This window comes from Saccostrea cucullata, unplaced genomic scaffold (genome assembly GCF_032062105.1).
Source record: "Saccostrea cucullata isolate Sc308-1 unplaced genomic scaffold, CSIRO_AGI_Scuc_v1 ctg9460, whole genome shotgun sequence".
Lineage (NCBI taxonomy): Eukaryota > Metazoa > Mollusca > Bivalvia > Ostreida > Ostreidae > Saccostrea > Saccostrea cuccullata.
The window spans coordinates 1-18,527 of NW_026925167.1; the positions used below are offsets into that span (position 1 = coordinate 1).

Consider the following 18,527-nt stretch of genomic DNA (forward strand, 5'->3'; position numbering starts at 1 on the left):
GAACTCTTCAATTTTGAAAAGTACTTTTATTACTTTGCTATTTATGGTAAATATTTTGACGCTTGTTAAAACGTGCAAAGTTTGATGTAAGACAATGAAAGTCAATTCGTACAGGTCACTGACATTAAAATCCATCAGATATTATACATGAGTACCTCTTCCTAACTGCAAAATGCACCGGTGAGTGGATGTATCAGCTGTGTTAACTACGGAATGAGTTTTTCATGTTTTTGGCAACGCCGAACATGCATATGTAACGTGAACTGGGATTCGTTGTTTTGGCTTCGCGATCCTGTGGTGCGGCCAATCAAATGATCCATGCATATTTAATTACATAAGACGATTTTTCAGCGAGTTTGTCCACAGGTGATAAGTAAAGACGAGATCACCCATGTGTTTCCAACGATGCAGTCAGGAATGACAAAAAAGATGCATAATGAGAACATTTTTATTACATTTAGGTCCAGATCTCGATCTCGAGACAGAAGGAGACGCAGCCGAAGTAGATCTCACAGCCGACAGCGACGAAGGAGGTCAAGCTCTGTCAGCCCCCGGCGATCCAGCAAACGATCAAGATCTAGGTCACCAAGCAAGTCAAAAAGTAGGTCACCACAGAGTAAATCGGGGAGTGGATCTCCACCAAGAAATGGGCAGCAGAACGACAAATCTCCATCAAGGAGTCCTGCTAACTGAATCAAATTTCATTTTATCATCATTGCTCATTTATAAACTTTGCATTTTAAACTTTAGTTATTGTATCTTTCTGTCAAGTGTTTGCTTAAATGATCTGTTATTTTAAAAACCATCTACCTACTTGCTACAATGTTGACATGCACTAGAAAAATTATTTTAACAAATTTGTAAATTGATGGCAATGCAGTGCAATCCTGTATATTTTAATTATGTTTTAATTTTTGTGGTGTGTGTACCAGATATATTTAAACAAGGGCTTTTCATTTGCTTTTGCTCTTACTTGAATTGTTTGTGCAGAAAAGTAAGAACAATGTAACAGAAAGTAATTATATTGTTATGAGTATGACATGATACTACTAGCTATTAATTTTATTTTAGTTGTTTGATATACAAAGTATTGTTTTGATTACTTTGATTGAAGATATTATTGTCAAGTATTATCATTGTCCTAGTAAATTTTGTACATAGGTTGTAAATTATCACCCACCCAAACTAACTGAAGAAATATAAATTAAAAAGAATAATTATTATAGATTGTTTTTGTTATGAGTTTACAATTCAAAATTCTTTTTTGAATTGAACATTTGAAGGTGCATTTGACAATTCCAATTTCTGCCAGAATAACTAAAGCCAGTAAAGGCATGCAAGGGCATAACATTGGATCAATTTCAACATGGGGATACCTGTAAAAAATGTAAACAAGAACAATAGAACCTTTTCTACAACCATTAAATTTATTAACAGCGTTAAATTTACCATAAATTCATGCATTCTTATTCTCACAAATATATATTAGATTGTCTTTGCCTTCACTTTACTATCATAACTTTGGTTTATTTGATGTGTTTTCTGGATCTCCAGTTTCCCAATCGTATGCTGGTAAATTCTTGTGATCTACAAGAAATATGCAGTAAAATAAAGCTGTCTATTGAAATCAATATTATATTGAACAAAGACTAGAGATATGAAATTATTGTTTATTTATTTCTTGCAGACTAGCACGAGTTTATAAAATATACATCCATAGAACATGGGTGTCAGAAACAAATTGAAAGGGGGGGGGGGGGCTAATCAAAAGAGGGGGCTAAACCAACAAAAATAGGTAAATCCCAATTTTCAATGCCTATATGATGTGTATTTTTGCAAAAGAAGCGGGATGGGGGAAGGGCACTTAGCCCCCCGGTTCCAACGCCTATGAAGAATGGCTAACATTTGTGCTACATATGAACAATTTCTAAAACGATTTAAGATTTGATGAAGCAATAATAACAGCAGTCTTGATTTAAAGAGACACAGTGATGCACAAATATAGAAGTTTTGCATGACCCATGTAAATTTTGTTCAATACCTAAAAATATTAGGTTTCAGAAAATTACAGGATTCAGAACCTAAAAATTCTACTTTTAAGTAGAAAAATAAAAGTAAAATAATTTCAGTATGCCCCATAATTAAAATATTGCAAAATACCCTGGAACTTCTTCCTCCCTATGAAACGCGTGCGCATAAAAATGTTGAATAAGTTTCCATAGTTACCATGGTCTCAAGTATCCACGAATGAATGTAAGCAGACCAAAAATTTTGATGTAATCATTTTAAAGAGTTGTTAGAACATATTTCTAACCTTTGCATGCTCCAGTTGAATGTAGTTTACAAGTTTGAGCTAAAAATAAAAGTGGCGAGACCTTGACATACACGAAAACAACTAAACGAAAGATACAACCTTTGTTTATCTGGCACTTAAATTGTTAATTGTCATATCTTAGCTATATACTCATAATTTTTATAAGTCTTTTTCTGCATGCTACAGATATCTTAAAAGAAAAACATGATTTTAACTCATTGTGTCCTTTTAAGTATTCATTTCTAGGGTTGATACAATGACCTTGTCAGCAAATATATTAATTTATCATTGAGTCAAAATGCTGGTTGACATCTTTTCATACTGATTAGTAGGCCATTAATTACTAAAGGATTTTTTCAGGCTTTTTTTCCCAAAACATGACAAGGAACATCACATGACAGGTGTGACTTGTCAGCAGGGTATGATCACTCCTCCATGACACCAGATCCCACCTTGTAATAATTTGGAGGTCAATGTTTACTCCACTCCTATTTTGTAATGTTTAGCTCGAATACTTCATTATCTCCCCAAGATAACTTTGAGCTGAAGGAACATTTCTTCATGTAAATATCAAATACTTTAGCTAGCTATTTAAATAGATTATCTTTATAATAGTAGCAGTACAATGTACTTAATTCAATGTACTACAAACTACTGAAGCTTTTAAATAATACCATGAGTTAGAAATAAAAATTCCTTCAAATTTAAAAAAAAATCTGCATGATATTATTATGTTAATCCTTTGTTCAATTTTCACAAACCTGGTATTTGAAAAGGTGAACTATATAAACTGGCAGCGCCATCTACTTTAAGAGATTCTCCAGAAATGAAAGCAGCAGCAGGTGAGAGAAGGAAGCAGACAGCTGCTGATACCTTAAAGATGTAATGTTAAAAATAAGCATCAACTGATTTTTTTTAAAAAGATATGTGTAAGCTTAAACTTTGTTATTATTAGCATTTGGAGATGATTTATTAGGGCCCCGCAAGGATTTGCGGGTGCCCTATAGTAATCACTCTGTCTGTCTGTCTGTCTGTCCGTCTGTCATTCTTCCGTCCACAAATTTTCTGTTTTTTCCTTTCAACTTTTTTTATGGTAGCCCAATTAAGTTCAAATTTGGTATGGTAGTTCAGTAGGCAAAAAGACATTTTAATGCTAAGTTTGTTTCTCTATGTCCTCTGGTTTGGAGCTGGGGTGGTGGGGTAGATTCCTTAACTTTATATAAGAATGAATTGGGAAAGAGAGATAACTTCTGAAAATGTTGTAAACTGAATACTGCAATGAATGAGCCCCTTGGGATTAATTAGCTTTCCTCCTGAAGAAAATCCAAAGCATTATCTTTATCTGTCACATTGAGATTAATTACCACCTCTGTCTGCAAATGAAGTTTGTTTTGAAGTTAAGTCCATTTGGAATGCTATGAACACTATGAAATGTGGATTGAAGTATAAATGTTTTTACTTTATTTTTGTTGAAATAGCCTACACGATGAGTTTTAATTTCATTGACTTTGAAAAAGAAGAAATAGATTAAAGAAGATATATTTTTTATTTTTATTTGTTTATTTTTTTTCTTTTTTTTTTCTTCATGAAAATTCAAGAATATTATTAATTTTTAAGGCAGTTGGATAAAAACCTCGATCATTCTATCATTGCTGAAAAAGTTCTTATTATAAATTAAGAAGAAAATGATGAGAGAGAAGTACAATTAATCCCTTGGGATTAATTATCTAGCCTGCTGCAGGAAATTTAGAAGGCTTATCTTTATCTGTCACTTTAAGATTAATGAAAACCTTTGTCTGCAACTGCTGTTTGTTTTGAAGTTAAGGTCAAGCCCTCATGATATGTATTTGCATTCATTGAAGGCTGGCATTTTATATAACAAAAGCTTCACTATTATTTAGATATACATTCAGTGTTGAGTTGTTCTTTACTGCCTTATGTAAAATAAATACAAGGATATTATTTACAGGTTTTTGGACATTCGGGAATTATCTTGAAATTTTAAGAATACAGTTGCTGTTTCTTATTCGTCATGTATTTCTTAAATCATTCCATAAGCTGCACCCTTATAATTCTACCTCATGGCGGGGCCCTTGCTGACTGGTCAGTTTTCTAGTTAGCACTTACCTCTGCAGGGGTCCCTAAACGTTTAGCAGGTATATGAGGAATGTACTGCCCCAATATATCAGTACTATAGTTAGCTGCTGCCGTCTTGGAGTAAACTACACCCTACATAAGAGATTATTATTAAATATATACAATGTACAACAAGTATTGTACTTGCTGTCTTTAGAAAAATTGTCACAGATGAGGTCCATTGTCCAATAACAATTCATTAAAGCATACAGTATACATGTATACACGTAATTCTTGTCCAAGGCAATATAACATTTTGAAGAAGCTGATAAATTATACACAATGATATTCAACCAGAAGTCTCTGTCGAGACTGTAGCTCTACTGGTTTATACTTAAAACAAAGGAAGAGAAAAGTAGCAGTTGGGACTTGAGACTTTAAATCAGCAATAAATAAACAAGAGGCCCACGGGCCTTATAGGTCACCTGAGCATTATGCAACAATTTTCCAGTTATTGAATTTGATTCATGTTTTAAGCCAGATGCTATATGACATTCACAATTTTGAAAGAGGCACCATTGATCATCATAACAATACACTTAGCAGTTGCTTAGCTTGGTTACTGAATACCCATATGCAGGGTAGGGGAACAAAAATGCATTCCAACTAACCAGTAGTGCCCCTAACCCTGTGACATAAACCCCTGACCCTAGGTCCACACATTACACAAATTTCAAAAAGGCACCCTTAATATCAAAAAATAAATAAATGTTTTATAATACAAAAGAGCAGATTTCAAACAATAAATTCATTATCAGTATATAAGTAGAGCCCCCATTCCTGACCCTGGGGCTATGAAATTCACAATTCTGCAAGATTAGGGCCCTTGCTCATCATAACTATAAAGGTAGTTCATCTGCTTTATACCCAGAGACAAAGAAAAAAAATTTCAAAGATTTAATGTATTTTCATTATATAATCAATTGAGCCCCGCCTCCCTAACACCAGAACCCCTGACCCTGGGGCCATAAAATTCATAATTTTAAAAGAGGCATTCTTGCTCATCATAACTATGTACTTAGTTTATTTAATTCCTAGGAGCAGAGAAGAAGATTTTCAAAGAATTCATGTATTTTCAATATATAATCAATAGAGCCCTGCCCTAACACCAGAAACCCTGACCCTGGGACCATAAAATTCACAATTTTGGTAAAAGCACTCTTGCTCATCATAACTATGCACTTAGTTAGTTTATTTAATACCTAGGAGCAGAGTAGAAGATTTTCAAAGAATTCATGTATTTTCACTATATAATCAATAGAGCCCCCCCCCCCCCTAACACCAGGACCCTTGACCCTGGGGCCATAAAATTCACAATTTTGGTAGAGGCACTCATGCTCATCATAACTATGCACTTAGTTAGTATATTTAATACCCAGGGGCAGAGAAGAAGATTTTCAAAGAATTCATGTATTTTCACTATATAATCAATAGAGCCCCCCCCCCTAACACCAGAACCCCTGACCCTGGGGCCATAAAATTCACAATTTTGGTAGAGGCACTCTTGCTCATCATAACTATGTACTTAGTTGGTTTATTTAATACCCAGGAGTAGAGAAAAAGATTTCCAAAGAAATAATGCATTTTCACTATATACTTATTTAGCCCCGCCCTAGCACTAGAACCCCTGACCCCAGGGCCATGAATTTCACAATTTTGGTAAAGGACTCAATGCTGATTACAATCATGCAAACAGTTTGACTGCTTGATGTCCAGAAGTAAAGAAGAAGATTTTTAAAGATTTTTTTTTAATTTTAGTGGTTTTGGCCCCACCCCTCAGGCCCCAGGGGGGCAGGGATCATGAAATTCACAATTTTTGTTTCCCTTCACCCATAGATGCTTTGTGCCAAATTTGGTGGAAATTGGTTCAGTGGTTGCAGAGAAGAAGCTGAAAATGTTCAAATGTTAACACACGACGGACGACGAACGACAAACGACGGACGACGAACGACGGACGACGACGGACGAAAACAGATAGCAATAGGTCACCTGAGTTTACTCAGGTGACCTAAAAATGATCCTTGCCACTCATCAAAATAAAAAACCAATGCACAGAATTATGTATCTTAGTATAGTCTACTTGTGTGCCAAGTTATACTGAAATCAGACCAAAACTGCAGGAGGAGTAGCATTTTGAAAGAATTTCACAGAAATTTCTATTTTTAGTAACCATGGCAACATTGCTCATTGAAATCAAAAACTGATGCACAGAATTATGTATCTTAGTGTAGTCTACTTGTATGCCAAGTTATATCAAAATCAGACCAAAACTGTAGGAGGAGTAGCATTTTGAAAAATTGTTTACAGAAATTTCTATTTTTAGTAACCACGGCAACACCGTTTATCGAAATCAAAAACCGATGCACAGAATTATGTATCTTAATGTAGTCTACTTGTGTGCCAAGTTATACTGAAATCGGACCAAATCTGTAGGAGGAGTAGCATTTTGAAAGAATTTCAAAGAAATTTCTATTTTTAGTAACCAAGGCAACACCGTTCATCGAAATCAAAAACCGATGCACAGAATTATGTATCTTAGTGTAGTCTACTTGTGTGCCAAGTTATAATGAAATTGGACCAAAACTGTAGGAGGAGTAGCATTTTGAAAGAATTTCACAGAAATTTCTATTTTGTGTAACCAAGGCAACACCGTTTATCGAAATCAAAAACCGATGCACAGAATTATGTATCTTAGTGTAGTCTACTTGTGTGCCAAGTTATACTGAAATCGGACCAAATCTGTAGGAGGAGAAGCGTTTTGAAAGAATTTCAAAGAAATTTCTATTTTTAGTAACCACGGCAACACCGTTCATCGAAATCAAAAACCGATGCACAGAATTATGTATCTTAGTGTAGTCTACTTGTGTGCCAAGTAATATTGAAATTGGACCAAAACTGTAGGAGGAGTAGCATTTTGAAAGAATTTCAAAGAAATTTCTATTTTTAGTAACCACGGCAACACCGTTCATCGAAATCAAAAACCGATGCACAGAATTATGTATCTTAGTGTAGTCTACTTTTGTGCCAAGTAATATTGAAATCAGACCAAAACTGTAGGAGGAGTAGCATTTTGAAAGAATTTCACAGAAATTTCTATTTTTAGTAACCACGGCAACACCGTTCATCGAAATCAAAAACCGATGCACAAAATTATGTATCTTAGTGTAGTCTACTTGTGTGCCAAGTTATACTGAAATCGGACCAAAACTGTAGGAGGAGTAGCATTTTGAAAAATTGTTTACAGACAGACAGACAGACAGACAGACAGACGGACAGACAGACAGACGGACGGACGACGGACGCATTACTATCGCATAAGCTCTTCTGGTCTCTGACCAGTAGAGCTAAAAACAAATTGATTATTACTATTTTAACAGTAGTACTTACAGGAGCTACAGCGTTGACCCTGACCCCTGAGGCCGCCCACTCCAAGGACAAAGATTTTGTCAGATTGTCCACGGCTGATCGTGCTGCTCCTGTGTGACTTACAAATATCTGCACATTGTTAGCTTCACAGTAGTACATGAATAACATGTAAAACTCTAACATAGGTAATCAAAGATTACGAAGCTCTCTCAACGAATGTAATCAGTCTAAGTAATGCGAATCTCAAATCATATTATTATCTTAACAGTTAGTATTTATTCTGACAACAATATTCAAGCAAGTTCTGTTTAAATAGGTCTTAAAGTACATTGGGAATTGATGTGTTCCAAAAACTTTAACCTGGTCACTCCTTTGGAAAATGTAGGTCAGATCCAGCATCCAAGGCAAGTTTTGATTGTTCATCCTTAGATGCATCATCCATGCAAGTTTGGTCTAGGAAGGGCTTATAGTTACTTGGGAATGGACCTCCTCCTAAAACTTTAACCTGCATGGTCACTCATTTGGAAAATGTAGGTTAGATCCAGCTTCCGAAGCATGTCTGGTAGTGTTCATCCCTAGATTCATCATCCAAGCAAGTTTGGTCCGGGTAAGGCTAATAGTTACTTGGGAATGGACCTGCTCCAAAAACTTTAACCTGCTCACTCATCTGGAAAATGACTAGGGCAGATCCAGCATCCGTAGCAAGTCTGGTAGTGTCCACCCCTAGATGCATCATCTATGCAAGTTTGGTCCAGGTAGGGCTTATAGTTACTTGGGAATGGACCTGCTCCTAAAACTTTAACCAGGACACCAATGCTAACGCCGATACCGATGCCAGGGGTATAGCATATAAGCTCATCTCGACTTCGTCAAGGTGAGCTAAAAATAACTCTCTTAAAAAAAAAAGAAGAAAAACGAGGAGTGACAAGCTAATTTATTGATAAAAAAAATACCATATACATCATGTACATGTACAGATACCTTAATGTAAATCTTACTCGTATATACACAAAATTTTCTCCAGTTAATGTGCATATGAAAGTCAACATCCATGCAAGCGTACTTTGATTGATTGATCAGGTCGAGACCACTAGATTTTCTGACCGTCGGCATAAATTTGCATGTAAATTAGCTATTTGCATGTTTACTTTACCTACTGCTGAATGAGCCGCAATGCATTGTGGGCTACTACAAGTACTCAGCTGTGTTGAAAATAAAGGACAACTTGAATTGTCCCTTGGAAACTTATTTTCGATTCTTTTTTGGAGATTTGTGAAAGAAATATTTAAAATGGTGTATAATCTTTCATTTCTATGCTCACATTCACAAAATTTCTTTATGAAGACTTATATCAACTTATAATACATCGGCCTAATCCATTGTTCAAACAGACATAGGTGCTATCGTGTCGGTAAAACATTAAATTTTTTCACGTGATATACGTGTACATAGTTTTAGCAGGTAGTATATAGGTCCTTGGTTTTAGACAGCAGGAGAAGATGACGTGCAATTATTATTTAACCCCTCAATATTATCAGAAAGTGTTTTATGTACATGCAAACGTCAAAGCGTTCGTACGGTATCCGAAGCAACTATTTATCATCTAAAACACCTCTAATATTAAATGTGAGCATGGAACAATGTCTTTAGAATATAATCTTTCGATTTCGGTCTTACAAAGTGATCAAGAAGCTCTACAGTTTTTCCGGTGACGAGTTAAATATTGTGCACTAGACCGACAAAAACCACGTGTCGCCATTGAATCGTAAACACGTAGTAGAGAACACCAAACACGTAACGAACGAATATCGGTTTAACGAACGGTAAACTTGTTTACTTTGTGATTACCTGTGTAACTGACGAAACGTACGGACGAATCACACGTATAGAATTAAAATTATTTGTCAATTTGATAAGTATGATCGCGTTGGTGTTCCATGTACCAGTATGATATAAATATATGCATATGTTCAGGTGTGTTTTTATTGATTCCTTTTAATAAACTTATAATAAATGAAAATTAATCCATATTATATTAAAGCATTGACAGACCAGAGGGGGGTTCCGTGGGTTTGAACCCCACCTATTTTTGTAGAGAGGGAGAGAAAGAGAGAGAGAGAGAAAAGCTTTTCTGTAATAGATATTTATACGTCTAATCATTTGAAAAATAAAAAATAAATCGCTGTCCTTTCTGCTCGCTTGATCTGTAGATTTTTGCGTATTTACTTTCCTCCATGTACCTTCACAACCCCGTCTAAGGTAACATGCAAGGAAGACTCCATCGAACTCTAGCTGTACCATTTTTGGACCATCTTCAGAAGTAACTAACTTTTAGAAGTATGCATACTAATTATTTTTAATCAATATAGAAAAATGTTAAAATGTTTCTGTAGTATGCAGAAGGAGGGGGCTCACTTTTTTTGAAAATAATCTTTTGCTGCAGTTTTAAAAAATACAGTTGTATTTTGTTTTGGAAGCTCCCTCCACATCTTTTGATGCTGGAAAATAAACAGATTCAAGATTGAAAGTAATGTACCGAACAGAAAAGTGACACCAAGCCCTCTCTACCCCCTCCCAATTTTAAAAAGTGGTGTATAGTTTTTTTCTTTTGTTTTATATGTGTCTTTTTTTTTTTTTTGCTTGTCAAATGTTTTTGGAGCCCCACCCCCTTCTTATCAATGAAACTACGGACTTGAGGTGGCATAGAATCACACCATGGCCACCTCAAGTCCGTAGCTTCATTTATAAGAAAGGGGGGACTCGAAAAACTATGATTAACAACTCTTAACTTTAAGTTCACGGTTGTAAATTATAGTTTACAGACGTGAATCTATGTTTATCAACAAAATCTATCGTTGACGTTCTCTTACATACAGATAAACTTAGATTAGCATTCGTAAACTATAGTTAAAAACTGTTAAATATAGTTTTACAGATAAAAACTATGGTTAACCAATTGTTAACTATAGTTTACGGTTTTTAAAACTATAGTTTACAGTTGATAAATCTAGTTTATCAAGTGTGAAACTATGTCTACCTCATTTTTGTGAATTTGGCGTGCCATACTTATTGGTTGTAACAATTATTACTACGACGCTTTGCAAGAACTGAGAACAATTTAACAATAGATGCAAGTTCCCATCTAGGGTGTTGATATAAGGAACCCGACATAGATATAATAACCCTAAATTGGTTGTTCATATCTTAATAGGAAGTGAAGAAATATGTATTAGCCCTGAAACTGCCTAAATATTTCTTCAGTGGTGGATCCAGGAATTTCAAAACGGGGGGGGGGGGGGGGGGGGGGGTGGCAGTATAAGACTTGGAAGTCTTGGGGCTGCATTAAAGCCCCCAGTGGGTCCAGGACACAGCCCTGGTAGCGAAGCCCCGGGAAACTGAGGAACTCTATAACAAATTAGAGGTGTTTTCCTGTTGGTTTGAAGATAATGCAAAACAAAATTAAAACATAGGTAATCAGAGATTACAGAGCTCACCTCAACGAATGTTGTCTTTAAGTAAGGCAAAGTCACACAATTAATCGACAAAAAGTATACATTCCAAAAATGAAAATATTTTATTAAAAGCAATTTTGATCTGATACTTTGAAATAGACCTACATAAAAATTTAAACTACTTCTTCTTCATGAAAATGTAATGAAAATCCAGCATCTGAAGCAAACTTGAGAGTTTTCATCTCTTGATGCAGCATTTGTGCAAGTTTGGGTTATACAATGTTATATAAGCCTTATAGTTTTTGGTAATAGACCTGAACCATAACGTTTACCTTGTCTATTATCTGAAAAATGTATGTTCAATTCAGCATCCGAAGCAAGTCCATTAGTGTGCATCCTTAGATGTATCATCCATGCAAGTTTGCTCATTATAGGGCTCATAGTTTATTGGAAATGAAACATGCATCAAAACTCACTCATCCACAAAAAGTAGGTCAGATTCAGCATCCGAAGCAAGCCTGGAAGTATGCATCCTTAGATGTATCATCTATGCAAGATTGGTCATTAAAGAACTCATAGTTCCTTGGAAATGAAACTTGCACCAAAAACTTTTAACTATTCACTCAACCAGAAAATATAAGTCAGATTCAGCATCCGAAGCAAGCCCGGTAGTATGCATCCTTAGATGTATCATCCATGCAAGTTTGGTCAACATAGGGCTTATAGTTACTTGGAAATGAAACCTGCACCAAAAACTTTAAGCTGTTCACTCAACTGGAAAATATAGGTCAGATTCAGCATCCGAAGCAAGCCCGGTAGTATGCATCCTTAGATGTATCATACATGCAAGTCTGGTCAACATAGGGCTTATAGTTACTTGGAAATGAAACCTGCACCAAAAACTTTAACCTGTTCACTCAACCGGAAAATGTAGGTCAGATTCAGCATCCAAAGCAAGCCCGGTAGTATGCATCCTTAGATGTATCATCCATGCAAGTTTGGTCAACATAGGGCTTATAGTTACTTGGAAATGAAACCTGCACCAAAAACTTTAACCTGTTCACTCAACCGGAAAATGTAGGTCAGATTCAGCATCCGAAGCAAGCCCAGTAGTATGCATCCTTAGATGTATCATCCATGCAAGTTTGGTCAACATAGGGCTTATAGTTACTTGGAAATGAAACCTGCACCAAAAACTTTAACCTGTTCACTCAACCGGAAAATGTAGGTCAGATTCAGCATCCGAAGCAAGCCCGGTAGTATGCATCCTTAGATGTATCATCCATGCAAGTTTGGTCAACATAGGGCTTATAGTTACTTGGAAATGAAACCTACACCAAAAACTTTAACCTGTTCACTCAACTGGAAAATGTAGGTCAGATTCAGCATCCGAAGCAAGCCCGGTAGTATGCATCCTTAGATGTATCATCCATGCAAGTTTGGTCAACATAGGGCTTATAGTTACTTGGAAATGAAACCCACACCAAAAACTGCACCAAAAATGTTAACCTGCTCCAAAAACATTAACCTGGTAATTGCAGCATCTGAAACTTTGTCTGGTACAATAAAACACACTAAAACCATCTTCCATGCATGTCTAATCAGTATAGGACACAGAAGTAATTAAAAAGAAAACTGCTCCAAAAAACTTAACCTTAACCTGGGACGCCGACGCCGACACCGACGCCGACACCGACGCCGACGCCGAGGGTATCACATAAGCTCCCCCCAACTTCGTTGAGGTGAGCTAAAAATCAAATGGGAGAGGGGGCGCACGCCCGGCGCGCCGGTGCTGGATCTGCCTTTGAAATAATTACAAAATAAATATAAAGCGTGTGATGGTATTTATAAAGCAATAATACGGTTAATATCGTCGAGATACGTTCGTTCGTTGCGTGTTTGGTGTTCTCTAGTAGGCTGTCATGCTTTGGGACTCATTCACTTGATTGGAGAACGGGTGTGACGAAGACATCGTCACGTGTTGAAAATTGCCTTCCATATAAGGTAGTGGTCTTGACCTGTTGATTGTATATTGTTAAATGCAGAGTTGGCAATATTTCAGCCATATTTCCATGGAAGTTTACTTGAAAAGTTTAATCATTTTGAATAAGACTTTAATATAGTTTCTTGGGAATGAACAAACTTTGAAACTTGTTCACATATCTGGTAAATGAATTAAGGTTATAGAACAAAAATCTGAAGCAAATATGCCAGTATTCATCCCAAAATGCATCATCCATGCAAGTTTGGCTCAGATATTCACCCATCTGACAAAGTAGGTCAGGTCCATCTGACTGACCTGAATTCACTTGCATCTGTTCACTCATTTGAAAGAGTAGGTAAGACTCCCGCACCTGAAACAGGTTGGGTAATGAATTCCTATATACATCATACATGTACCTTTGAGTTTTGTAAAATAGAGGAAAACATAGTTTCTTGGGAATTGAACTGCTTCATAAACTTATACCTGTTCACTTATCCAGAATTGCATGTTGCTAGATCGAGCATCTGAAGCAAATCTACATTTCTCCAGTTTGGTCCACTTAGTGACTTTGGAGCACTTGCTCCAAAATTTTCACCTGGTCACTCATCTGTAAAATGTAGGTCATCCAGCATCCACGCAAGTCTAAAAGTTTCTGACCCTATATCCATCCAAGTCTGCTCAAGGTAGGGCTTACTTCTATTATTATAGCATTTGAAACATCACCAGCCCATGAAGCCATGGGGATAGCTATGACTTCATCAAAGTGAGCCTAAGATAGATATATGAAATAAATTTTCTCTAATTACCTCATCATTGGAAGTCCATTCCACATATCAGCAATGATGTTGATAATAACACCACCATGCTGGCCCATCCACTGGTTAAACACTAAAAACAAAAGACTGCAACAACTTTCAAATGATTGAATTTGGTTCATGTTTTAAGGTAGATGCTATGGCATTCACAATTTTGAAAGAGGCTGGCACCATTGCTAATCATAACTATAAACTTAGCAATTGCTTAGTTTTGGTTACCTAAAGGGTCTGGGTGGTTGTGACCATTTTTAGACTATTTTGATCACTTTTAGAAGAAGAGCTCCATAATAATCATATTTTATAACTAATATGTATGAAATTTTTCTTTGTCAAATGATAGTTGACAACTAAAGTATCTAAAAATTGAAGTTATATCTGGTGGTTAATTTGTTGACCCCCAAGTCTCCTTAATACCCATGGGCAGGGTAGGGGAACAAAAAATGCATATCAACTAATCGGTAATATTCAGCTATAATCAGAAGTGCCCCTACCACACATGAACCCCTGACCCTAGGTCCATACACTGCACAATTTTTGAAAAGGCACACTTGTTTCTCAAAAATGTTTGATTAATACCAAGGAGCAGATTTCAAACAATTCATTTTCAGTATATAAGTAGAGCCCCCCTCTATGGTATCCCTGACCCAGAGGGGGGGAGGGGCTGGAAATTCACAATTCTGGAAGAAGAGCCCTTGCACATCATAACTGTATAGGTACTTCATCTGCTTATTACCCAGGAGCAGAGAAGAATATTTTCAAAGAATTAATATATTTTCACTATATAATCATAATACAGCCCCGCCCTAACACCAGAACCCCCAACCCTGTGGCCCTAAAATTCACAATTTTAAAAGAGGCACTCTTGCTTATCATAACTATGTACTAAGTTAGTTTATTTAATACCCAGAAGCAAAGAAAAAGATTTTCAAAGAATTAATGCATTTTCACTATATAACCAATACAGCCCCGCCCTAACACCAGAACCACTGACCCTGGGGTCCTAAAATCCAAAATTTTAGAAGACGCACTCTTGCTCATCATAACTATGTACTTAGTGTATTAAGTTAATTCATTTAATACTCAGGAACAGAGAAGAAGATTTTCAAAGAATTAATGCATTTTCACCAACACCTGAACCCCTGACCCTGGGGCCATAAAATTCACAATTTTGGTAGAAGCACTCTTGCTCATCATAACTACAAATATATGTACTTAGTCAGTTTATTTGATAACCAGGAGCAGAGAAGAAGATTTTCAAAGAAATAATGCATTTTCACTATATAATCAATATAGCCCTGCCCTAGCACTAGAACTCCTGACCCTTGGGCCATGAATTTCACAACTTTGGTAGAGGACTAAATGCTGATAACAATCATGCCAACAGTTTGACTGCTTGATGTCCAGGAGTAAAGAAGATTTTTAAAGATTGCACTAATTTTAGTGGTTTTGGCCCCACCCCCCAGGTCGCAGGGGGGCAGGGACCATGAAATTTAAAAATTTTGTTTTATGCTAAAATTGGTTGAAAGTGGTTCAGTGGTTTCAGAGAAGAAGCTGAAAATGTTCAAATGTTAATGCATGACAAACAACGGACAAAAACGGATACCAAAAGGTCACCTGAGTTTACTCAGGTGACCTAAAAAACCTTGACCCAACTTTTGAACAGTTGGTGCTAGGGCTTAATACTTCACTTGTGTTTTCATTGTGAAAAGACTTTCAATTAGTATAAATATTTTTGACCTTGACCTTACAATTTGACCCACTTTGTAAAAAAATTTAACCTTAATTGGCCATAACTTTTGAACAGTTAGTACTAATTAGTACTAACTGTTCAAAAGTTATTTTGCTTTTGAATTTTATAGGTGTATTCCTTCTGCAAAGACCTTCCTCTTGATACAAAAATTTTTTACCTTTTGACTTTGGAGTTTGACTTGCATTGGAGAAACTTCAACCTTTGCTATAAGTTGCCCCTCATCAGTTTTTCACAAACACATTTTGTTTTCTTTGATTTTAATTAATATTTTTACTTTAAATCAATGAAGTACATTCACAGTTTTTAGAAACACAAACATTGTCAAATCCCTCGAAATTTACACAGCTTTTCATTTACTGTTAAAATATACATGGGATTAGAAATTTTGGTGAATGTCAACGAGTTTAGCAAGGATCCAGTGATAACGTTTTGTATGAAAAAGAGGCGGGGCTTAAGTTGTCTCAGCTTTTCATTTACTGTTAAAACATACATGGGATTAGAAATTTTGGTGAATGTCAACGAGTTTAGCAAGGATCCAGTGATAACGTTTTGTATGACAAAGAGGCGGGGCTTAAGTTGTCTCATCATTGTCAACGATAATTTGAAATTGCTGACGTTATTAATTTCTTGACCATTGAGATATCTACAATGGTGCCATTTTAGAGATGCTAATTATGTAGCATTGAGAATGACACACTTTAATGAAAGTCCATGATGACAGAAAATTGACTTATTGTACTAAATTGCTGTATTATTTTTAAAGATATATTCTAGGTTTATAATACCTGAATATAGAATGCCAATTACACCGTGACTGAGTGATCATGATGTAAAGAAGCACAAATGTTTTTTAAAATGATATTAATTTTGAAGTTGAAATGTAAAAACATGTACATACCTTCCCTGCAACACAGAAATGTTCCTGTGAGATTTGTCTCTATGACAGCATTCCAGCCCTTTAGACTAAAAGAAGAGGCAGGTCCTGGAAATTGTCCACCTCCGTTGTTTACAAGGAAGTCAATCTTACTAAACTTTGACAATGTCTCTGAAACCATTTTTTCAACCTGAAATGCAAAATTTCTGAATTGTATACATATTAAATTGATTGCATCAAGATTGAATTCAAAGATAATAGATATTAAAGTATTCTCTTAAAAAATAAACAGACTTCTAAATCATGAAGAGTACAAATCTAACAATTGAATATACATGTATAGTTCAAACCAATTCCTACCTGATCTTCTTTCCTAATGTTACATGGAATATTGCTTATTTCTGCTGGACTCCCATTTGGGATATTTTTCTTAATATCAGCTGTTGCTGAAGAAAGTCTCTCCGCATTCCTAGATGCTATCATAACTTTGCATCCTGTTTATAATTTTTTCAATTAAAGTCTAACAATTATTTACCTAAATCATGTCTCAATAGTTCTCAATAAATATTGCTTGACAAAGTTACGAAATAATCGCATATACAAATCTGAAATCAAATGATTTCGCCGAAATATAATAAACATACCTAAATGTGTGAGTTCCTGGGTTATTGCCTGACCAATACCAGTGCTCCCACCAGTCACAATAGCCACTTTTCCGTTGAATAACCCCGACCTGAAAATACTGGAAACTCTTCCAGTGGAGCTCGCCATATTTTGGTCATGTGACCTTTCGAAAGTTCGTTCACCTATCGAAAACGAAAGTAGGAAATTTTCGAACTTGTGAGTCATGCTAGATTTCTTCAGTCTGTAAAATTCATTTTTTAAAGAAATATGTTTCACCCTGTAGCTATCGGTGATAGTTGTCCTTTAAACGAAGCAGCATGGAACATAAGAAAATCAAATGTCAGCTGTTCAAGTGGTTCTGCATACCATTGCATTCCAAACAATGGGCGTGTTCCGGGCGAAATTTGTATTGGATTAATCTGGGTTCCACCGAGTAAGCGTTTAAAATTTTCAGGGCTTGAAACTTAAATTTTTTGCCAGTCATCGGCCGATTAGTCAATTAATCGTTGTCACCCCTCCCCCCAATGTATATTTATTGTTCTCGAAATACCAGGTCCAGAACAAACTCTTGATTTAGATGAAGATGCAGTATTCCAATCCAGTGTTGTCACTATTGTGCAATTGCTGCATACAAGTATGCAGCGATGGCACAACAGTGACAATACTGGATCATGTATGCAGCTATGGCACAACAGTGACAACACTGAATCATGACAACAGTGAAAACACTGGATCATGTATGCCATGCGCGGATCTAGAGGGGGGGTCGGGGGGTCAGGACCCCCCCCCCCCCCCCTGGAATTGACCAGGTTAAAAAAATTTATTTACTAAAACAAGAAAAAAGTTACTATGCCCCCCCCCCCCCTGGAAAACGCTGACCCCCTCTGGTAAGCGCGAATATGTATGAAATGGGTATGAAAAGTGAGATTTGAGGCAATAGAAGTCACCACTATAAAAGTCACCAATACCCCCCCCACCCCACGAAATAGGTTTTTGACGTTTCGGCGATTTTATTTTTTTTTTTGCTTGTCACGAAATTGGATTTTTTTTTTTACTGGGATGGACCCCCCCTGGAAAAAATTTCTGGATCCGCGCCTGATGTATGCTATGGCACAACAGTGACAACACTGGATCACTGCATCTTCACACTGATGTCTAGAGATTGAATATTTACAAAGGTTCTATGTACTACATGTGTATTGAAGCGAAATA

General features: G+C 36.2%; 1 protein-coding gene across 1 annotated transcript; it reads right to left on the minus strand.

The window, feature by feature from the left end:
* Positions 1 to 1,405: 1,405 nt before the first annotated feature.
* On the minus strand, positions 1,406 to 17,762 carry LOC134268218 (peroxisomal trans-2-enoyl-CoA reductase-like). Its single transcript, XM_062750407.1, has 8 exons — positions 17,336 to 17,762; positions 17,052 to 17,185; positions 16,716 to 16,881; positions 14,059 to 14,140; positions 7,838 to 7,934; positions 4,442 to 4,543; positions 3,076 to 3,187; positions 1,406 to 1,587 (listed from the first exon to the last, which is right to left on the minus strand). The coding sequence occupies exons 1-8, from the start codon at positions 17,538 to 17,540 to the stop codon at positions 1,514 to 1,516; spliced, it is 972 nt and encodes a 323-aa protein (XP_062606391.1). The 5' UTR covers positions 17,541 to 17,762; the 3' UTR covers positions 1,406 to 1,513.
* Positions 17,763 to 18,527: the final 765 nt, after the last annotated feature.

Coding starts and splice junctions, on each gene's coding strand:
- LOC134268218 (XM_062750407.1), bottom strand. CDS start 17,540: ATGACTCACAAGTTCGAAAATTTCCTACTTTCGTTTTCGATAGGTGAA. Junction 3,188..4,441: donor GTTTAGGGACCCCTGCAGAG/GTAAGTGCTAAC, acceptor TACATCTTTAAG/GTATCAGCAGCTGTCTGCTT. Junction 1,588..3,075: donor TTCACCTTTTCAAATACCAG/GTTTGTGAAAAT, acceptor TATTTCTTGTAG/ATCACAAGAATTTACCAGCA.